Here is a 23,741-nt window from a genome sequence, read left to right on the forward strand (position 1 = left end):
GAAGCGCTTGGTCACAACGGCCGGCCCGTTGTTAGCAGGGATCCCACTCTCGGTCTCCCCAAAAGTGATGTAAGAGAGCGGGCGGACTGCAGTCGGTCGTTGCCGACGCCTACCTAACGCGGTCTCAGGAGCGGACTACGCGGCTTGTCCTGTGAAGGGTTTTGTTTACGTCCCTACATTATTCCAGTGGCCGTCAAGTGTAGGTGAAGCTTCGATTTTCTAATAACGTGGTAAAGGCCAATAGTTTATCATACTCCACCGAATGACGAAATAAACAAACGTTATATTTTAAGTAGCCAAACCTGAGAAAATGATTTGGCACAACAAATGGTGTAAATTCTTCCCGCAGAAACTGCGTGGGTCCGATTCACCTCCGTATCTCGCAAACAAGCACCGTAAGTGTTGAACTGCAAGAGTATTAGAAACGTCAACATATAACGCTGTGTGTAATGAAATGTGGAAATTAATAAAATTACAGTACAACATTATGCGGCGAATATTCAGCGCAAATTCGAAGCAGCTCGTCTAAGTTGGCATTCCAAACTGATAGAAAACACTGATATCACCAAAAATATTTTTGAAGAAGAAATGTTGATGGGGAAGTACGGATCAAGCGGTACATATTAAGGCAAAATTAACTTAAAATTTAAAGGAACAGTGGAGTGAATAAACAGGAGGAAGAGGGAAATATTAGGATATGAAATAGGATTGCACAGATGAAAAATTCGGCACAATACGAGAAGAGCTGGAAACCAGCGAGAAAGCAGTGAGAACAGTTGTAAGTAACGAAACAAAACACAGGGTGTGTTACCAAATCGATAATATTACGTGCTCTTCGTGGTGCAACAGACATTGCAAATTACAATTGTTAAGTTCAACAGTTGTTGATGTTGTTTAATCTCCCCACACAGTCAGGCGTGAAATGAACGTGAAAGTAGTGCAGCATGAAATCGAGTGAGAAAATAGTGGTCGTGTACCCCAGTTTCTTTCAGTCAACACAAACACCGACGCAAAAACGGGATATCGGAATAACAAATGTTTCATAACTAATGATTATCAACATGGGAAAAATGGCGACATTTTTGTTACTGCAACATATTCTTCTTTCGTGAAAGCAAACATTTTCCAAAACAAGTTTGTATTCAAAGATTTCTTTATGAAACTTTAACAACAGCTGCCGCAGTGCAGCACATCTTCCACATATTGTACTCTTTTAAATCAGTCGCTATAAATAAATTCGACAATAAACAGATAGGTAAACAACAAACAGACGTAAAACTTAACATAGAAAATTAGCACTAGTAGATAAACAGCCGGTGCCAGGTCACTGAAATAATAGTTGTATACGGAAAATAAGAAAACAACAATCTTTCGGTACACTGTTTAAAATGTTGGCGCCTGACGAAGTATCTGAACGCAGAAACCCGAGAAGCGACACTCGTTGCGCACGTCGTGGCTACTAGGTGGCAGCGCCGGCAGCGGGTTGCGCTCGTGGCTACTAGGTGGCAGCGCCGGCAGCGGGTTGCGCTCGTGCCTCCTAGATGGCAGCGGCGGCAGCAATGCGCGACTTGGGCCGCGCTGCCGCGTCTGCGTCGCCCTTGTCTTCTGGATTCACCTGCAGTGAACAGAGAGGCACAAAACGTGTAGTAAATGAGGCAGCGAGAGCACTGATTCCGTCACAACACGAAGACCTTCCCCAAGTCGGATTTGGCCATATTGAGCAGACATAAATTTAGAATACTTCTAAAATACACTACAAGAAAATTTTGGTGTTTTAAAATACAAATTATAGATTTAATATCTTAATTGGCAAACCGTCCATTTTAATACTTATTGTTAGGAAATATAAATGTTTCCTTAACAACAAAGAAAGAAAATCTTTAAGAAACAGAAATTAGTCACAGTTTTTTTAGTGAAATGTTCATTTCTGCAGACGTTAACTTCTAAGAAGCAGAAAGTTGTCGGTAATGTCTGTATACTAGACAAACACTGCAAATCACAGTGAAATACGTGGAAGAGGGTACTTCTCAGTGTGTCAGATATTAGAACTTGCATCCTTCTGCCCGTTCATACGAAAAGTGGAAACGGAAAACTACTAAGTGCCTTTTTTTCTTCTTCACAAAACGTGTTATCAGTGCTGTTGTGTTCTCGGTCCTCTCTTACGTGACTCTAGATGTGATGCAGCTGTCAAACCGTGGAGAACGTGTTAGCATATTATGCACAGTCTAAACTGTGCTTCCCTCTGGGCCTCCAAAAATTAAAAGATGTGGGAAGTGCTTTTTGCGGTCTATAGTTCTGCTAGTTAAAAGCTTGATGTATTTCTGTACGTGTATTAGCGCAAAATAAATTTAGTGCCCTAAAAGTAATGGTACTTGGAACAAAAACTTTATCGAAAATGCCTTATTTGAGACAAGTTGATTCTTGCAAGGAAGGCAAGAGCAACAAACCACTGTTAATAAACTATTCAATTGCAGAAACAGCGCCTTTACCTATTCCGGACCGACAAGTTCATCTTCAGACCGCTGTTCATGTATATATTATTTTTGTTATTGTTTACATTCTTTGCTGGAACAAAAAGAAAGAGCCAACAACCAATGTAAACAACAAATAATATTATTTAAACGAGAACAGCCGTCTGAAGGTAAAGTAAATAAATAGCATTAGTAACAGTGGCTGGTTAGCGGCTTGTTCTTTGCAAGAATAAACGTGTAAAGACTTAGTAACATTCAGTTTCCTGGCATGGCACTTAGAAGTTTCTCAACAACGTGCGATTATTTATTTTCTAATTTGTCTCGCTATTTTTTGTGTTGATTCAATGGCCATATTTATTCGGTGGTATCAGAATACCTTCTCAATTTTTGGGTATAAACGGAACCCTTGTAGGATCACTTTGATGCATGTCCGTTCGACTGTTAAAACGCCTTTTAGTGAGGAACAAGTAGACACGCCAGGTTGATGTCACATACTGAGGTCTAGGCTCCCTTGGTGAAGCAAAGAATGGAAGTGTCTGAGTCAAGGCAGTCAGGAGCTACGGCCACCTATGTCACATATTTCGACAGTCGCAAACTCACTCATCACCTGTTCACCTAGAAGCGCAGAATTTCGAAAAAGGAAAGCTTCACAGTGCAAATAAAGGGTAAAACGTCAGGAAATTGTTAATTTGTAAATATATCGCACGAAAATATTTCTTTACTCATTTGGTATCCGACTTGAGACTTAAAACTGAAACATTATTGAAAGTCTCAGGATTGCCGGGCCCGTGGACATTTTTTTTTCTTTTCTTAATGCGAATAATTTATGTACGAAAGAGTCTTCATATTCCTGAGTGACGTCAGGTTTGGCAATTACAACATTTATTTTTTCGACCGTCACTCGTCGAGGTGTAGTCACGTGGAAGTGAAGACCGAGTTTGCGCTGGATGTTCTCGAACTCGAATAGAGGATGGCCACGTAGAAAGAGCGCAGTCTTTGCTACACGATTCGGACAGACAAAAAGTGTGTGCCGAGTTGCTCTAAGAGGAACTCACGCCCGAGCAGAAGAAAGGATGCGCGTCTCGATGTTGTGGAGGTTACCAGATTCCTCATTCGCGTTATGACAGGGGACGAATCGTAGACTTTCCGATACGATGGTGGAAGAAGAGCCAAAGTTTGGAGAGACACGCGGCAAACTTTGCTCGTTCCTAGAAATCGAAAATGAGTCAATCGGAAGCGAGATCTATGCCGGTATTTTGACAGTATAGGGGTGTTCCACATGGAATTTGTACCTTCGGGACTAACTGTGACTCGAAAGCCTCATCGGGAAGTCCCCAAAATTCTCAAGAAGAGAACAGAGCGACAACGCGCGGCCATCTCCGTCGCCGAATGTTTAGCGAAAAATGACGCTGCAGTGGCTCGTCCATCCCAGTGATTTATTTTTACTCTCGTGCCCCCAGTAACCAGTTAAAGAGGCACCACACGTGGTGCTGTGGATAGTACCGAGCGTAGGGAAGATAGTCGAGACGGCGCCGCCTACCTGGAAGTGTCCCGTGACGTGCAGGCTGGAGGTGCGCGAGACGGTCTCCCTGGAGAGGCCTCGGCCGCCGGTGCCGAGGGGCGCCAGCAGCGTCGTCTCGGTGCTGAACTGGAAGCGCACCGGCTCCGCCGACGCCACCGCCGCCACGCCGCCGCCCCCCGACGGCGCCGCGCCGAGGCGCACCTGCCGGCCGCACGGTCAGCACACAGACAAACCCCGGGATATAATCAGGGAGGGCGATGGGTGCTTAATGGCTTTAACCACCAAATATACCAATACTGATGCCACAAAATCAGACTTGTCGGTAAGGTGGAAAATGACAAGAACGAGCTGGACGGAAAGAAAAGTCTTGAGATACGTTACGGAAGAGAGATTATTAATTGGAGTAAAAACGAGAAAAATAAAATTTATCGGCGGCAACACCTTCACCGAGAATGTTCTCGAAGGGAAGATGCTGGGAAAGTGTGCCGCGCGCCCGAGTTTAATTTCGCGTGATTGCCGCGGACGTTGGAATCGCTCTGGCCGCAAGAGCGCACGGAGCGTTGCGGTCGCCGGTAGAGAGCAGGTCGGAGGAGGAGGCAGCGGAGGACGGCGGCGACCTGAGCGTGGCGCGGGCGGCGGCGTGTCGTGGCCGAAGTGGCACCGCAGCCGGAGCGTGGCCCGTGAGAAGCTACTGCGCCGGGGCGCGCAGTGTTTGCCATTCAAGATGCACGCAGTCTGTGCCGGCTTCGAGTCCAGTGTGGCCTTTGTAAGTACTGGACGCGGTGACGGCTGCTGCACGACACCTGCGGGTTCCCGCCTACCAGTCATCTCGGCGCTCTCTGAGCAAGCGTTTCTCAGTGGGATTTTACGAGAAATCACGGTGAGCATCAAATCAGTGTGCACGTCACTTCGTGTCGAGTAGTGGCTATTTTGACTCCGTATCCTGGTTGGCCGTTGTTATGCATAAATGTGTTATTTATAAGGTTCAAAAATGGCTCTGAGCACTATGAGACTTAACTTCTGAGATCATCAGTCGCCTAGAACTTAGAACTAATTGAACCTAACTAACCTAAGGACATCACACACATCCGTGCCCCAGGCAGGATTCGAACCTGCGACCGCAGCGGTCGCTCGGTTGCAGACTGTAGCGCCTAGAGCCGCACGGCCACGTTATTTATAAGTGTTTTGCCTGGTACTGCTTGAGTTCAGTTTTGTCAATTTGTTTCTGGGCTTGTAGCCGTCATTCTTCCAAATTGACTTCAGAATCTAATTATTCTGATTTACGATTTGTACTTTATAGTTAGTGAAAATTGTTTAATCTACCTCCCTTATTTCTGAGATATGTCTATAGTTACCTGTAGTATCACGAACTCTAGCTGTTTACTAAACTGTTTGCATGTCCTCCCCCCCCCCCTGCCCCCCCCCCAAAAATAAAGAAACTAAAGAAAAATTTTATGCCTCAGTAGTCAAGTCAAAGTTTCCTGCGTAGCGATCGTACTTATCTGCACTTGTACTATGTTTAATTTTTACTTGATAATTAACGAGTTGTTTCTGTGTTACTGGATAGGTGATTGTATCTCTTGTTAACTGTGGTCTCGTTAAAGATGCCTGAGTACCGTTATTGAAATTTTTAATGAAAATCTCTTGCACTGTGGTAGCGGCAACCGCCGTCCTATGTTAATAGAGGAGGAGGAATTATTGCTACTGGCGTTGCCTTTGACACCGCCTCTATCGTCATAAATTTGAACCGCGTTTCTCAGTCATTTTGGCTATTTCAAAGAAAATGGCGTATTGATAATTACTGGCAACGGCCGATGGTTGATATTTGTGACATAGTGATTTGATGTCGTGTTACACTGTTTGTAACGTCGATGTATTTTTACTTCATTTAATATTCTTTACTAAAATGAACTGATTTTATACTGTTGCCTTTTTGAGGTGTTTGCTATCAGTTGTATTAGTTTAGTATTTTCAGTTCTGGAGGAAATTTGTTAATCTTACTCTTGGATTTTGTCTTATAAAAATCAATTCATTGGTGTTTTTAGAAACGTAAATAAATCCATTATTGGTCAGTTGCTTTCTACTCAACACCAGCTCCCTGCCGCATTTGAGAAAAGGATGACGTATTCCGAAGACATCGAGTAGAGGATAGGACGTGACAGTTGCATGGAACTGAAACTCACAGCCAATCAGACAAATGAGTGATTGAATCGCCAAAGCATTAGCTCTCAGAGCATATGTCGTACTGGGCTGGGCTGCTAGCGCTGAAACGAATTCGCACTTAATATTCCGCTTTAAAAATCATTTTGTTCGTAACGGGAAAGAAACCGACACTTTCCGTCCACATTGACCCTCGAATGAAATGCTGACTAAGAGATACACACTGCAAATGCGTGCCGAAACAACGCAGAAAATGCGCCTGACGGCTACTAGGAAGCGATTATATAGGTAGGCAGCAAACGGGATAGTGCACCGGGTTAACGGTTCAGTAGTATAGATGGTTGGTGGTTTAGCAGAGCAGAGAATGAATGCGGGTTCCCTAATAAACGTTTCCCTGTAACGCTGACAACTGGAAAATCGGCTGCAGTTGCAAAGTGATATCTTGACTGGAATCATTACACTACCAGATTTATGGGAGTCGACCCCATCTTCAGGTGTATGTATAAACGGAAGGTAGCGGCGTCCGTGTCGAAGATCACTTGCAAGGCACGACACCTGTTATACATAGCTCGTGAGATTGAATATCGATATTTGACCGCACAAGAAAGACCTTTCTACATCTCTACATCTACATCCATACTCCGCAAGCCACCTGACGGTGTGTGGCGGAGGGTAGCCGGAGTACCTCTATCGGTTCTCCCTTCTATTCCAGTCTCTTACTGTTCGTGGAAAGACGGATTGTCGTTATCCCTCTGTGGGAGCTCTAATCTCTCCGATTGTATCTTCACGGTCTCTTCGCGAGATATACGTAGGAGGGAGCAATATACTGCTTGACTCCTCGGTCAATCTCAAAGAACCACGAATGGCGGAAGTGTTGCGTTGTGAAGTAGCTTTGACACGGACGATTCTACCTTCGATTTGTCGATACACCTGAAGGTCGGGCTGAGCCCTCGAAATCGTGTAGTGTAAAGACTGTTGTCAGTAAATAAATAAGTGTGCAACTGCAGCGTGAACATTACGTACAGGGGTTGCGGGTGCCCCACTAGCGCAAGTGCCGGACACCCCTGGCGTGCATGATGCGGACGGCGCCACAAGTCGGACTGGGGGAAGTGTGGAGGGACGGAGAGACCGTAGGCCTACCTGCGGCCTGACGGCTCGCAGAACCTCCTGGGCGGTGGGGGCGGCCGCAGCTGGCGGCGACGGCAGCAGGAAGCGCGGCAGCAGCAGGCCCAGGAAGCCGCCCAATGACGACTCGCGCTGCCGCGACGTCGTCGTCGTCGTCGTCGTCGTCGTCTGGGTCACCTGCGGCGACTCAGAGGAGCCGGGGCCGGCCTGTTCCAACACGACAACACACGGAGAGGCTACAGACACAGCAGAGCACAGCGCAGCACGCGATACGGCGCGGCGCCAGTCGCTCACGCGGACGCGCCAGGCCGCGGGCACCGCACTTGGCTGCAGCTGCGCCTACCTTACAGTGCGGTGGTCGCTCACTGACACCCAAACCTACAGGTGTCACACACTCACCTTGGTACCAAATGTTGTACGACGGTGGAGTATCGACCAAATCTCCGATTTGGTTCGTACTGTGTGCTGTCATCCAGCAGAACGGCCGTAAACGTTAACTAAAGGTGACACCACAATTATGGAGCAAATGGGTCACGGGTTCAAACCCCCACGATGCCAGTTCCTTACTGTATTATGCGTGAAAGTTGTGTATGGGACTATTAATACTTCCGCAAGTATGGTGCAATTTTTTCTTTTTTCTAGTCTTCCGATCGTTTATCTTTATTCTGTGAAGACTAGAAACGCACTAGCTGCTTCAACACGAGTGTTCTCCCTGATCTTAATCGTTCCCTCTGTAATGGCATATGTGTGTATACTAGCGTGTTTTTGTTGGGCTTGTAACTACTGAACTTTATCGGACGTGGCGTCATTCGTAAAGAATTGGACGAACACCTATCTCAACTAATTTCCCCTATAGGTTTTCTACTTTCAACTAACGAAGCGAAAGCATACTGTCAAAAAAATACAGGTACGAACTCCGAAAAGTCGATTTACATATGGAAAATGTTCTCCCGTATAACAGTCTCACGCGTAAGCAGTAACATAACAGTGGGGTTTGAACGACGCATCTCTGGTATGACGCCCTCGCCTTCTACCGACTCACCCACTGAAGATCTACAAATCTGTCAGTCACAGGTACGCCTTTCCTGTACTCCGTAGTTTTGGTGTTACTTTTAATTACCGTTTACACATGTTGTACTGGACTACAGCACACAGCGCGAACTGGATCGGTGTTTTGGTTGATACTCTGTCGACGTATAAAGTTTGGTAACGATCTGAGTGTTGACATCTGGAAGTTTTGGCGTAAGCTCCTGTCCAGTTCCAGAGCGTTGCGAGATCGACGGACTGTTTCCTCGCGCCATGTCTTCAGTGCAGATTCCGTGATGATGTTATAAACTTTTAGGGATGATTCAGGAAAGTAATGTATCAATCTCAGGTTGGGTTGGGTTGTTTTGGGTGAGGAGACCAGACATCGAGGTCATCGGTCTCATCGGATTGGGGAAGGAAGTCGGCCGCGCCCTTCGAAAGGAACCATTCCAGAATTTGCCTGGAGCGATTTAGGGAAATCACGGAGAACCTAAGTAAGGATATCAGGACGCGGGATTGAACCGTCGTCCTCCCGAATGCGAGTCCAGTGTGCTAACCATTGCGCCACCTCGCTTGGTCTCAATCTCAGGTAAGGGACCCCGCTCCGAAACTGCCGAGTCCAAAGTTACGAGCGGAAACCATTCCGATTCAGACAGTGTAATATATGTACCGGTACTGTTTTTGCTAAGGTTCTATGGTAGGCAATTCTCTGAGGTGGTAGTATGGGCGTAAACAAGAAAAACGTCGAATAAAACATCGGCTCTGAAATGCATACCTTAAAAGCTATTTGCTCGTGGACAATAAAAGAGAAGTGTTTCACAGTAGTGAAGATGGACAAGTTCTCATAGTTCGTAAGGTATCCATTTTGGAGCCCATGTTAAGTAGACGTTTATTCTTGTTTTGGGCCGTACTTCCTGAAGAATATCGTTAGTCTCGGCCATTAGACGCTTTCCTCGAAGTAACCCAAGCAGCTGTCCGCGTCGAGAACCGTGCCTGCCTTCGAGTCTCCGACAGTTGACAGGCTCAAGCATCGCCTATAGGTGGGGCGTGCGACTACCCCGCCCTCCCCTCGCTCTTTTCAATGCTCTCGATATCTGGGCCGTACAAGGGCTTCACAAGCAACACCTTAGTAGACAAACCCTACCAGTGAGTCGTAGCCCCACATTTCCGTTACCTCCAAGTTATCCATGCTTTCGTTACCACCGTTACGTCTGTTTACCCGTTACACCCGAACCTTCGTGTGGCACGAATCGCTCTAGTTGCAACACATTACTCCTGTAGTCAAAGCGTACTCCGATTTCACGTCTGCTCAGGTGCGCAATCTCGCATTTCTCTCCATTAACAGCTGCTTGCTTGTTGTTCCTTGAGGCTGCTATTACTTCGAAACCTACCTCGATATTACTGCCAATTTTAACAGTATACAATTTCATCCTACATTTGTGCCTCATGCGGTAAAATCCAGAGACTGCCACGTCATTAATATATAACATGCACGGCAAAATTATTATCAGACTCCCCTGGGGCTCACCAGATATCACCCCGGTGTTTGTAGATGACGCTTCATCCCGTATGACAACCTTCGTTGTACGTCAGGAAACTTTTCGTCAATTTACAACAGTCTTCCCACAGAAACTTTTTTCCGTTAGAAAGCGTTGATGTGGTGCTCAGTCAAAAGCTTTCCGAAAGTCGAGAAACTCCGAAACAACTTTGTTACCTCCACACGTGGCACTGAAGTCTTGTATGCGATAGGAAAGAGCACTGAGTTTCGCGTGACCGATGTTTCCGAATTCGTATAAGCGTCTAAATCTCAAGCTCTCATTGAATTTCGTTGGCATTTTCCGTAAATGAGAAGCATATCGACTTGTTCTTCGAAGGAGTACACCATTCATATTGGCTCGTTTCGACGATACTGGTCTTACCGTTCATATTAGTGTTGTATTGCGAAACCGTCGAATGGTGTTTACATGTCAATGGCACGTTAGATGGATATACCGCATTCGGAGAATATTTTCTATTTGTACGATAGACGAGAGAGAATTTTCAGAGTATGGGCTTCGATAAGTGACGAAGTGATAAGGAATATCACTCAATCCGTGATAAGATTATTGCAGCACTGCATTGATACCAATGGTCATCACTTCAAACACCTTCTCACCTTCTGTGAATGGACGTTCATGCCACGTTTGTAACCCTCGTTGACCTTCAAAGACTTTAATGTTACACAACATATTATTCGTCTCGATAGCCGTTATCAGAAAATAAGAACCAAACTGCAGCATCCCATTTTAAAAGAACAAAGCTGATCTTCATATCTCTGAAGCGACCGCACCTAGCAACAATAAAGCAACGTCATAATATTACCCCCGTTGTGCCACGCAACTTCAGTCCCACCAACTTTTCAGGTCCTCTCATACTTCCGGAGTAATTCTTGGTGGCAATAGTTAGTGACTCAGCCTATATAATAGAATATTCGACAACTACTGGCTTATACGAATGCGTGGCGTCTGTTTCTTCTGATATGACGGAAAGAACAAATATCACGCATTCATATAATCTCAAAAGTAGCGAGCGTAGAGGACACTGACGGGGATCGCAGACAGGGGGCGCTAGGTGGGAGTGTGGCTGGGGTGATGGACGTACCGGGGTGGTGCGCGTAACTGCGTTGAACACTGTGTCCGGGTGGCCCAGTGGTTAACGCAGCTGCCTTGTAAGCAGCAGGCCCCAGGTTCGAACCCGGTCCGAACACGTTTCACACGGCGGCGCTGACTCCGCATAAGGTCACATCGTGACTTCCGTCCCTTTCCTTTTATCCCTTTCCTTTCCCTCCCCTCCAACTTCAACTTACATAATCGCTTGGTTCAAATGGTTCTGAGCACTATGGGACTTAACATCTATGGTCATCAGTCCCCTACAACTTAGAACTACTTAAACCTAACTAACCTAAGGACATCACACATCACCCAGTCATCACGAGGCAGAGAAAATCCCTGACCCCGCCCGCCGGGAATCGAAGCCGGGAACCCGGGCGTGGGAAGCGCGAATGCTACCGCACGACCACGAGCTGCGGACTAATCGCTTCGTCATTGGCATTTAATTATTACCCTTTTCATGATCTGAATAATTATTATAGTTTTCGTGCCACTAAGTAATAAAAACCTTTTTCGTTACGCTTGCGTGCTCAACAGTTCGCCTAACAAGTGCAAACAAAGGAAAGAGGTTCCGCCCCACGATAGTTGGGAAGCACCGTACTCCATCCCGCTTAGAGGCGTGAAAGACGCGGCTCTAATTAGTGGAGGGGCGTCGCGAGCAGGAAGCTAGAGCTGCAGCCTTGTGCCGTGCGCCGGCAGAAGGCGGACCACGTGCTCAGCGCTCACCCGCGGCCCGCCGGCGTCCGCCAGCCCGTAGTCGGCGGCCGCGTCGTCCCTGGAGAAGGCCGCCGGGGGCCACGGCGGGGCAGCGCTGCCGCTGCCGGCGTCGGCGTCGGCGTCTGCGGGCAAAAAGGCCGCCCTCAAACGCTGCACACACTCTCAGCCACCAACAGCTATTCCAGTACATATTCGAGAAACGGGAACAAATTTTCTACAGACGATTTTCAGAGTGTTACATAAAAAAGTCGTAAAGTTAAACACAAAGCATACGGCGATCATTAACATCCAAAATAGATTAACTGATCGAAGATGCCCCCCCCTCCCCTGTGCGTTTATGACGCCTAAACCCTGCTGGGGACACTTTCAGCGAGGTACCCCAATGTCTGGTATGGCAGCCATTCATCCTCGAGAGCCGAAACTGGAAAAGTAGACACCTCCTCCGTAGTTCACTGCTGGCACTGAATGCCGTGGCAGCTGACGTTCTCCAGGCATTCGCCAAACACAAACAAGTGCATCAGATCGCCAGAGGGTGCAGAATGATTTGTCACTCGTTTCCAGTCACCCACCGTCCAGGAGCGTCGCTCTTTACGTCGCCTCAAGTATCGCCAGCATTGTCTACAGAAATGTGTGGCTTATGGGGAGCTGCCCGACCCTAGTGGACCGACGACTCAGCAGTTTGGTCCCACCCCCTCAACCGCCCAACCCAAGTACCCAACTCTTTTAACTTCCTACGCATAGTCATTTTGCTAGCTGGACTCCAGGTAGCACTTCGGAACTCGAGAAGTGATCCATTCCACTTATTTGGTGCTGTACTTTTTACAAACACCCTCTGCACTGTTCGACCGTCTCCTGCTGTCAGTACACAGGGGTCTGTCTGCTCTCGGATAAGCTGCGTTTCCACTTCACAGAGCCATCACCGACACTGGACTTGGGTAACTGCAGAAGAGTTGTGACGTCGCTGGTGGATTCCTGACTCACGGGACACCCAATGAGTACTCCACGTCCGATGTGACTGACCTCTCCTGACGAAACCAGCTCGCCCGTACTGCTTCTCTACTTAACAATACAGCATTCCCTGCAGCCTATTACACTGGCTGGTCCGGTGTCGCTGCATTTCAGTCGGAGTGTCCGGACACTTTTCATCAGATAGTGTATATCAGTGGAGAAGTTTTGAAATAAAAAAAGCACATAAGATGCCAGAAAAATTTCTTCCACAGTAATAAATCCCATGATAGAACATATGTTTGGCTCTACACTGCACGTAGCTTCGTTACGACGCGCCAAACTACTAAGTGGTCCCAGACATTTTCGGACAGAAGGTCACACTTTGCAGGTCTGGAAGAGTTCTAAAAATGGGAACCAGATCCGGAGGACTAGGCGGCTATTCCTTCACTTTTACATCTCCTGCCGCGTCCCGCACCTCTCCTACTAGTGGGGCAGCTCGCGCCTTTCTTACAAACAACTGGGAGGATCCATTATTCCAGCGACCCTCTGTAGTTACTGGAGGACCGTAGCTGTGAGGAGCGCCACGTTTGAATCCGGACAGCTCAGTCGGTAAAGCTACCTCTACACGAGGTGACGCTTTATACAGCACAAGGAAAGCGTGCTTATTTGGTATGATACGTTAGTTACGCCCAAGCCCTCATCTTCCATGTCTTGCTGCGTATCTCGATTGCTGGTTCGCAGACGGCAGACAGCTATGACCAGGTGGAAAGTTTTCGATATCGTTCAGTCAGAGTCATGCAATACTTTTAAAAGAGTAAATCGCCGTGCCGTTGGTGGGGAGGCTTGCGTGCCTCAGCGATACAGATGGCCGTACCGTAGGTGCAACCACAACGGAGGGGTATCTGTTGAGAGGCCAGACAAACGTGTGGTTTCTGAAGAGGGGCAGCAGCCTTTTCAGTAGTTGCAGCGGCAACAGTCTGGATGATTGACTGGTCTGGCCTTGCAATACTAACCAAAACGGCCTTGCTGTGCTGGCACTGTGAACGGCGAAAGCAAGGGGAAACTGGCGCTCTACGGATCGGAGCGTGGAATGTCAGATCCCTTAATCGGGCAGGTAGGTTAGAAAATTTAAAAAGGGAAATAGATAGGTTAAAGTTAGATATAGTGGCAATTAGTGAAGTTCGGTGGTAGGAGGAACAAGATTTTTGGTCAGATGACTACAGGGTTATAAACACAAAATCAAATAGGAGTAATGCAGGAGTAGGTTTAATAATGCATAGGAAATTAGGAATGCGGGTAAGCTACTACAACCAGCATAGTGAACGCATTATTGTGGCCAAGATAGATACGAAGCCCACGTCTACCACAGTAGTACAAGTTTATATGCCTACTAGCTCAGCAGATGACGAAGAAATTGAAGAAATTTATGATGAAATAAAAGAAATTTTTCAGATAGTAAAGGGAGCCGAAATTTTAATAGTCATGGGTGACTGGAATTCGTCAGTAGGATAAGGGAGAGAAGGAAACGTCGGAGGTGAATATGGATTGGAGGTAAGAAACGAAAGAGGAAGCCGCCTGGTAGAATTTTGCACAGAGCACAACATAATCATAGCTAACACTTGGTTCAAGAATCATAAAAGAATATCGCATACATGGAAGAAGCCTGGAGATACTGACAGGTTTCAGATACATTATATAATGGTAAGACAGAGATTTAGGAACCAGGTTTTAAATTGTAAGACATTTCCAGGGGCAGATGTGGACTCTGACCACAATCTATTGGTTATGAACTGTAGATTAAAACTGAAGAAACTGCAAAAAGATGAGAATTTTAGGAGATGGGACCTGGATAAACTGAAAGAACCAGAGGTTGTACAGAGTTTCAGGGAGAGCATAAGGGAACAATTGACAGGAATGGGGGAAAGAAATACAGTTGAAGAAGAATGGGTAGCTTTGAGGGATGAAGTGGTGAAGGCAGCAGAGGATCAAGTAGGTAAAAAGACGAGGGCTAGTAGAAATCCTTGGGTAACACAAGAAATATTGAATTTAATTGATGAAAGGAGAAAATATAAAAATGCAGTAAATGAAGCAGGCAAAAAGGAATACAAACGTCTCAAAAATGAGATCGACAGGAAGTGCAAAATGGCTAAGCAGGGATGGCTAGAGGACAAATGTAAGGACGTGGAGGCTTATCTCACTAGGGTTAAGATAGATACTGCCTACAGGAAAATTAAAGAGATCTTTGGAGAAAAGAGAACCACTTATATGAATATCAAGAGCTCAGATGGAAACGCAGTTCTAAGCAATGAAGGGAAAGCAGAAAGGTGGAAGGAGTATATAGAGGGTCTATACAAGGACGATGTACTTGAGGTCAAAATTATGGAAATGGAAGAGGATGTAGATGAAGATGAAATGGGAGATGTGATACTGCGTGAAGATTTTGACAGAGCACTGAAAGACCTGAGTCGATCCAGGTGTAGACAACATTCCATTAGAACTACTGACGGCCTTGGGAGAGCCAGTCCTGACAAAACTCTACCATCTAGTGAGCAAGATGTATGAGACAGGCGAAATACCCTCAGACTTCAACAAGAATATAATAATTCCAATCCCAAAGAAAGCAGGTGTTTTCAGGTGTGAAAATTACCGAACTATCAGTTTAATAAGTCACACCTGCAAAATACTGACGCGAATTCTTTATAGACGAATGGAAAAACTAGAAGAAGTCGACCTCGGGGAAGATCTGTTTGGCTTCCGTAGAAATGTTGGAACACCTGAGGCAATACTGACCCTACGACTTATCTTAGAAGAAAGATTAAGGAAAGGCAAACCTACGTTTCTAGCATTTGTAGACTTAGAGAAAGCTTTTGACAGTGCTGACTGCAATACTCCCTTTCAAATTCTGAAGGTGGCAGGGGTAAAATACAGGGAACGAAAAGCTATTTACAATTCGTACAGAAACCAGATGACGGTTATAAGAGTCGAGGGACATGAAAGGGAAGCAGTGGTTGGGAAGGGAGTGAGACAGAGTTGTTGCCTCTCCCCGATGTTATTCTATCTCTATATCGAGCAAGCAGTGAAGGAAACAAAAGAAAAATTTGGAGTAGGTATTACAATCCATGGAGAAGAAATAAAAAAGTAGAGGTTCGCCGATGACATTGTAATTCTGTCACAGACAGCAAAGTACTTGGAGGAAAAGTTGAACGGAACGGACAGTGTCTTGAAAGGAGGGTATAAGATGAACATCAACAAAAGCAAAAAGAGGATAATGGAATGTAGTCGAATTAAGTCGGATGATGCTGTGGGAATTAGATTAGTAAATGAGACACTCGAAGTAGTAAAGGAGTTTTACTATGTGGGGAGCAAAATAACTGATGATGGTCGAAGTAGAGAGGATACCAAATGTAGACTGACAATGGCAAGGAAAGCGTTTCTGAAGAAGAGAAATTTGGTAACATCGAGTATACATTTAAGTGTCAGGAAGTCGTTTCTGAAAGTATTTGTATGGAGTGTAGCCACGTATGGAAGTGAAACATGGACGATAACTAGTTTGGACAAGAAGAGAATAGAAGCTTTCCAAATGTGGTGCTACAGAAGAATGCTGAAGATTAGATGGGTAGATCACATAACTAATGAGGAAGTACTGAATAGGATTGGGGAGAAGTTTGTGGCACAACTTGACTAGAAGAAGGGATCGGTTGGTAGGACATGTTCTGAGGCATCAAGGGATCACCAGTTTAGTATTGGAGGGTAGTGTGGATGGTAAAAATCGTAGAGGGTGACCAAGAGATGAATACACTAAACAGATTCAGAGGGATGTAGGTTGCAGTGGGTTCTGGGAGATGAAGAAGCTTGCACATGATAGAGTAGCATGGAGAGCTGCAGCAAACCATTCTTAGGATGAAGACCACAACAACAACAACGCCATTATCAGATACGGTGCTAAAGGCCGTTACACCATTATTAAGTCATAAATACGGTCTACAACTATTAGCAATGTACTTGATAATGGCATACAAGCCAAAATCTGGATTGTACAAAAGATAAATATTATAGTACACAGTGAAATAGCGGTGTACTCTTTTTATGAAAATGTGACCAGCTAGTTTAAGAAGTGAACGTGGACTTCGTACTGCTTTGTAGCGTCTCTCTGTCAGTGAAGTCCCTCGATAATAAAGAAGCACAATAAGATCGTGGAGAAGCAACACTGACAGCTTCGTTAGGCTGTTATATGTAGGGAAGTCTTAGCAACAGAATACTGCCATTAACTGCAGGGAGACTTGTAACAAGGAAACGCTCTACCGTCCCGTTTCTTTAGTTTTACTCGACAGTATCGGATAGTGACGGAATGGAAAAAAATGATTTATGAAGTGGAAGAACCTCACAGAGATATCCTTGCAACCTCAGTAACGGATGGTGTGAGAGGGAGAGGCTACAGAATCTTTGAGATGCGACCTGCTGGGGGATGTGGTGGAGGCGATACTATGGGCCTGTTGAATCTGCCGGATGCACAGACTGTACGGGGGGGGGGGGGGGGGGTCTACCGTGGAGTAGAAGACACGTGAATCTGATGAAGGGTTCTTGTTGCGGAATGTAAGCTCGTGGAGGAACTAACCTGGAGCACAGTGCGTTCATCCAGTTGAAGGAATCATTGGTTTGGTGCAACAGAGGCTAAGCTGGATGAAGGCTTTGTACTAGTGGAGGAAACAAATTTAAATCACCAATTATAGATGGTTTTAGTAGATATAGTCTTGGTGGGCTTGATGTTGTACGATAAGAAGTTGTTGAAATGTTCGTTTTAACTCTCAGTATTTTACGGTCTCGGTTAATTGGAAAAGACAGACATACGTCAATAGAAACAGTTCATTATTATTAAATACAATAATGTAGGGTGTACGGTAAACCGACGGGCGAACCGTCAGCTGATGAACCTGAAATGATAAATGCCTCACTAGCACTCACCTGTGTGTGCATTCTGGCCAAAGTGGCCAGTGTACGGTGTCCAGTGGTCGCCACCAGCGGCGTCTGTTGACACCTCTCCGTGTTTTCGGTCATCCGTAGAAGTCGTTGCTGCAGCTGGGTTAGTGACTGAAGAAGCCCTCGAAGGGTCAGTGCCCTCTCCAGAGAACCAAGAAACTGGATTTGTCGGGGCAATGTCGGTGGAAGTGTCACTCTTCTTGGAGGTGTCCGGTACAGTTTCACTTCCAGAAGCACGGGACTGTGAGCTGGGATAGTGCAGGGAGTCGCCTTTTTTCGGGATCTCGGTCTTGCCGTTCTCGTGCGCGCCGGAGGGCTTCGGCTTCGCCTTCCCTGCGGCGGCGGCGTGGGCGAGCGCCCTCATGGCCAGGTGCCACAGCGGGTCGCCGCCTCGGGTCGCCGGCTTGCTCGGCGCGCCGCCTCCTTCCTTGCCGGCACTTTTACCCTCAGCCTTCTTACCGTTCACAGTTGTGCCCCCGGAGGACGGACTGGTCGGAGCGGTTTCGCCAGTTTTTTCAGCGACCTTCGTTTTGCGAGTTCCAAAATAATGAGACGGTGCAGTGTAGAGAGACCAGGGGTAGTTACGGTCGGAACCCTGTGCAGGAGGCGAGGTGTACTCGACCTTGGGGTACTCGTAGTCGCTGTGGTAAGGATTGCCGCTGGGGTAGCGCTGCGACCAGCGCTCGCCGGCCGCCGCGCCTCGCCCCGAGTGGTGGGTGCTGCTGCGGAAGCGCAGGGGCGGCCAGTCGGACTCCCTGCTGCTGCGCGCGCCGGCCGCGCTGGCCCGGGGCTCGCCCCCCCGCTCCTCCCCCGCCTGCCCCTGCCCCTTGTCTTCCTTCTCGACGACTATGGTCGACAGGGTGTCCGGAGGGATGTAGAAGTTGTCGGGATTGCCGTAGTAGTCCCACACGTCGGCCTCGGCGTGGGTCTGCTGGTGGTGCTGCTCGGCCTTCTGACGTTGCCCGTGGCGCTGCGGCGGCCGGGGCTGACGCTGCTGGGCGCCTCCCTCCTGCTGCTGTCGCTGGCCCTCGCGCCTTCCGGCGCCGCCGTATCGCGGCCCGGGGTCTTGGAAGTACCACGGCCTCCTCCTGAAAAGGTGCCCTCTATGTCAGGTCAACGCGTAGGATTGTAGTTAAAGATAACTGTGAGATTCTACTTAAACACAAATATCTCAGAGTTCCAGGGTACATAGTCTGAAATCCAGTCTACAGTGTTTGGCGGAGAGTACTTCGTTCTAATTGTACCGATTTTTTCCCATCCATTTCATTCCCAAATTCTATTTTTGGTCAAATGTTTAAGTGGAGCGAAAACAAGGTTCCTTGTCAGGTTACCTTCCACGGTGTGGGTACACGCAACGACTGTGGTTATATTGGGTTATGTAGAGCAGCAATCAGTCTTATAATTAAGTTGCTTTAATATGACATTTGTAGTCGCAACTTAATTCTGCGACCGATTGCTGCTCTACCTAAGCCAAGGTTCCCTGTGAATTTCACAATGGATTTTTGTCCTGATTTTCGTAGCCAAACTAAGAGCAGGAAATCGAACAATGGGCTACGTTTGCAAAAATGGGTTTATTTGCTTGAAAGTAATCATTCCTTCGAATCAAGTACTATATCCGGGACATGTCGAGAACGGAAAACGCTAGGAAAACAAATAAGATGTCAGTAAGATCATGTTTTCTGAACAGAACATGAAAATTAAAAACACTGAAAGAAGGTCGCTCAAATGTTTTCTGAAATGATTTGTCTGAAAGTAAGAAATATAAGAGATTAGTGAAACATATGAGGCATCTTTGAATTATGCTCATAGTGTTGTACGGCAAATGAAGCGCGTCAACTGTTTCTCTAATACGTTTTATTTCTTACTTTTAGACAAATTATGTCACACAATATTTCATCAATCCTTTTTTTTCAATTTCTTTAAACTCTATGTAGCCTCCCGCCCCCGCCTTCGCCCCGATTTCTGTTACCTCGTGCTCACGACACAAACGAGATATACAGCTGTAGCGGAACTGCAGTCTTCGTAAAATACAGATTCACTAAATTCACCCAGCAGGATTAACAGCGACGATTTGTTTCCAGAGATTGCCACTTGAGTTCGCCGGGAGACGTTCGTACGGGCTGTGTCGACGCACGTGTCTCCGGACTCCTCCCACGTCTGGAACAACACCGGCGCCAGCCACTGGTACGCAGTTTCCATTCCAGACGCGCAGAAGCCGTCCAACGAATCAGTGTGTCCTGTTCACCCTCCCTAGTACTCATTATTACACTCACCTGCTCTACGTGTTCGCCTGTAATCCTGTAATGGTTCTTCCTCTTAGTTGTGGGAATTATGTTTCATTTATTAATAGACATAAACGAAAGATGGTCGGCGTGTTTCTGCATGTAAAAGACGTCTCTTCAGGTCTCCCGCCAATCTCCCGAGAGCGGCGTTAGTAGCGCCACTACGAGGGTGAGACACACTCAAGTCTGTCGGTGAGCGCTGGTGAGCTGTCAGATGGCAACAAAGGCGCCGTCGACACCTCACTGAGGTTCAACGAGGTCGGATAGTAGGGATACGAGGAGCTCGACATTGCACAAATGGAGCCACTGTACATGATTGCTAGCACCGGTGTTCACAAGAAGCCACGTGGCACTGCCGAGAGGGGAGACCCTCGTATCCGGCGTATGCATCTGCAGCAGCAGTTGGTTCCACAGTGTTACAAGGAACTGCTGCAAATCGGCTAGTCCGTGGAAAGCTGTGAGCCAGGCGCCGTGTAGCCTGCAGTGCAGTGATCCGAAACTACCGCCATTTGCGACTTCCGTGGTGTGAAGCGAGAGCTCATTGGGAAGCAGGGTGGAGATCTCTTGCGTTTCCTAATGAAGGCTGGTTGTGCCTCGCTGCCAGTGATATCCGTCTGTTGGTTAGAAGGAGACCAGCTAAGGGCGCGCAACCAACCATTCAGCGTGCTAGACACACTGGACTTCCCCTGGGAGCTACGGTCTGGTGTAGGACTTCGTTTGACAGCAGGAGCACTCTCCCGGCCATTCCACACACCAAGACGGCAAATTTGTATTTGAAACGTGATTTGGCCTTTCATGAACAGCATTCCAGGGGGTGTTTTCCAACAGGATAACGCTCACACACATCGCTGTTGTAACCCAACACGATCTACAGAGTGTGGACCAGTTGTCTCGGCCTGCTCGATCACCAGATCTGTCTCCAATTGAGCACATATGGGACATCATTGGACGACAACTCCAGCGCGATCCACAACTAAAATGAATCGTCCCTTTATTGACCGATCAAGTGCAACAGGTGTGGAACACTATCGCACAGACATCCAACACCTGCACAACACGGTGCATACACGCTTGCATTCAACATTGTAGCATATTACTGTACGAGCATTTCACATTTCCAATAGCTTATTTCGCGCATACATCAATCTGTGATGTTGAAATGTTAATCTCTAAATATGTTACCTAGACAAATGTTTTCCAGAAATTTGATCACTCTTCATTAATTATCTTTTAGTTTTGCTATTCAGCATCTATATTTAAAGAGGGCTGCCATTAGTTGCAACGAGTGGAAATTGTTTTGCAAGTGCCTTTTATTTTCTTACGATGGTCCAACATTGATTCTTTCATGCAGCCACCAGCATCGTCGGTGAACAAGTTACAGTGTTGCTCACTATCTTGTAACAGTGTAGACGAGGGAGGGTACCTGCGTGTGGCCGTGAGTCGGCTCTGCTGGCTGCCCCTCTCCTGCAGGTCGGCCTCGCCCTCGCCCTCGCCGCCGCCCTCGCCGCCGCCCTCGCCCCCGCCCCCGCCCTCTTCTGGCCGCCCGTGGCTGGTCCTGTAGTGCTCGGGCCGCGCGAAGTACGGCACGAAGTCGGCCCTCTCGCCTTCCCGCTCCGCTGCTCCCTCGCCGGGCTCGCTGCTCTCACCAGCTGTCTCCTTCTCGTCGCCCGATTTCTCGTCCGCCGCACCTGCGCCTTTTGTAGGTAGTCTCTGACTGGACGCTTGTCGGTTTCTGCCCTCCCCAATTCGCTCTCGAGCAGTTTGTAGGGTACTGAGTGTAGTGACGCCGGCATTACTGTGCTCGGTCTGTATCCCGGGGTCCTGACGACCGCCGTGTCCCGTGCCCAGTCGCCCCTCTTCCTCCCGTGCCGCAGACGGCCGCTGCTCAGCCGGTACCGGGCTGCCGCGTCTTCGGTCGCCGGTGGAATGCCGCTCTTTACCCTCGAGCCGGTGCTGCTCCAGGGCGTCACCGTACAGGACGGGATCGTCGTAGCTGGGCCAGGTCACCGCCTCGACTTTACTGTCGGCTCTGGATGTCTCTTCTGAGGTCGGCTTCTCCGATTTCTCAGATCTGCTTTCGCCCACTCTGGTCCCCAGCACGGAGCGGGCTCCGACGAACCCGCCGGCACCGGCCACGTCGTCGTCGTCGTCGGGGACGTACTTGCTGACGTAGGCGAGTGGGTCGCGGTGGTAGGTGGGCAGGTGGTGGCCGCCGCTCCTGGCCGCCCTAGAGACGGCCTGCCGGGAAACCACGGCGTCCGAACCGGCCGCGTCGCTGTCGCCGTCGCCGTCGTCGGCGGCGGAGAGCCTGGAGAGGAAGTCGCTCCACAGGCTGGCGAAGGACTCCGAGTGAGCCATCGGGCGGCTCCCGGAGGCGACGTGGCGGGCCGCCGCCGGCGCCGAGCCTGAGGCGGCGCTGTCGTCGTCGTCGTCGTCGTGGCGGCTGGAGAGCACCAGCAGGTGCTCGCGCTCGCTGCGGAAGGCCCAGCTGCGCGCGGCGACGGCGTGCCTCTTGTAGACTTTGGTGGGCGCCGCGGCGTACAGCGTCCAGGTGGCGGGCGTCGACCGCAGCGGCTGCGCGCTGGGCGCCACTCCTGCAACGGACGGGAGGATGTTGAGGTTGCCCGGCGGGTCTAATACAGAGCCCTCCACCACACACCGTTGGGTGGCTTGCGGAGTATGAATGTAGATGTAGAAATGTAAACAGGCAGAATACGGCGCAGCGGTCGGTAACGCCTATATAAGACAACAAGTGTCTGGCGCAGCTGTTGGATCGGTTATTGCTGCTGCAATGGTGGGTTACCAGGATTTAAGTTAGTTTAACGTGGTATTATAGTCGGCACGTGAGCGATGGACACAGCATTTCCGAGGTAGCGATGAAGCTGGGATTCTGCCGTTCGAACATTTCACGAGTGTTCCGTGAATATCAGGAATCCGATAAAACGTCAAATCTCCGACAACGCTGCGGCCAGAAAAAGATCTTGCAAAAATGGGACTAACGACGACTGAAGAGGACACAAACGCAACCCTTCCGTAAATTGTTGCAGATTTCAATGCTGGGCCATCAACATGGGTCACTGTGCGAACCATTCAACGCAACATCGTCGACATGGGCCGTTGGAGCCAATGACGCACTCGTGGACTCTTGGTGACTGCAGGACACAAAGCTTTACGCCTCGCCCGGACCCTTTAACGCCGACACTGGACTGTTGATGACTGGAAACATAATGCCTGGTCGAACGACTCCCGTTTCAAATTGTATCGAGCGGATGGACGTATACGGGTATGGAGACAGCCTCACGAATCCATCACCCTTCACGTCAGCAGGGGACTGTTAAAGTTGGTGGAGGCTCCGTAATGGTATGGGGTGTGCAGTTGGAGTGATATGGGACCCCTGATACGTCTAGATACGACTCTGACAGGTCACACGTACGTAAGCATCCTGTCTCATCACCTGCATCCATTCGTGCCCATTGTGCATTCCGACGGACTTGGGCAATTCCAAAAGCAAAATACGACATCCCACACGTCCATAATTGCTACAGAGTGGCTCCGGGAACACTCTTCTGAGTTTAAACTCTTACCACTGGCCACTAAACTCCCCACAGATGAACATTATTGTGCGTACCTGAGATGCTTGGAACGTGCTGCTCAGAACGGATCTCCACCTCTTCGTACTGTTACGGATTGATGGACAGCCCTGCAGGATTCACGGTGTCAGTTCCCTCCAGCACTACTTCAGACATCAGTCGAGTCCATGCCACGTCGTGTTGTGGGACTTCTGCCTGCCCGCGGGAGCCCTACACGATATTAGGCAGGTGCACCAGTTTCTTTGGCTCTTCAATGAATTTTACCATATCTACCT

The 23,741-nt window shown here is 48.2% G+C and overlaps 1 protein-coding gene across 1 annotated transcript in view; it reads right to left on the minus strand.

Annotated features, from left to right (window-relative positions):
• Nucleotides 1-803: 803 nt before the first annotated feature.
• Nucleotides 804-23,741, minus strand: part of LOC126291539 (uncharacterized) — a 76,064-nt gene continuing 53,126 nt past the window's right edge. Inside the window, exons 7-12 of the mRNA XM_049985040.1 lie at nt 21,300-22,470; nt 17,580-18,682; nt 11,679-11,791; nt 7,294-7,485; nt 4,012-4,194; nt 804-1,615 (exon numbers count right to left, since the gene is read on the minus strand). Coding sequence (XP_049840997.1) covers nt 1,538-1,615; nt 4,012-4,194; nt 7,294-7,485; nt 11,679-11,791; nt 17,580-18,682; nt 21,300-22,470 — 2,840 coding nt within the window. The 3' untranslated portion in view covers nt 804-1,537. The remainder of the gene's footprint in view (nt 1,616-4,011; nt 4,195-7,293; nt 7,486-11,678; nt 11,792-17,579; nt 18,683-21,299; nt 22,471-23,741) is intronic.

Source organism: Schistocerca gregaria, chromosome 9 (assembly GCF_023897955.1).
Source record: "Schistocerca gregaria isolate iqSchGreg1 chromosome 9, iqSchGreg1.2, whole genome shotgun sequence".
Lineage (NCBI taxonomy): Eukaryota > Metazoa > Arthropoda > Insecta > Orthoptera > Acrididae > Schistocerca > Schistocerca gregaria.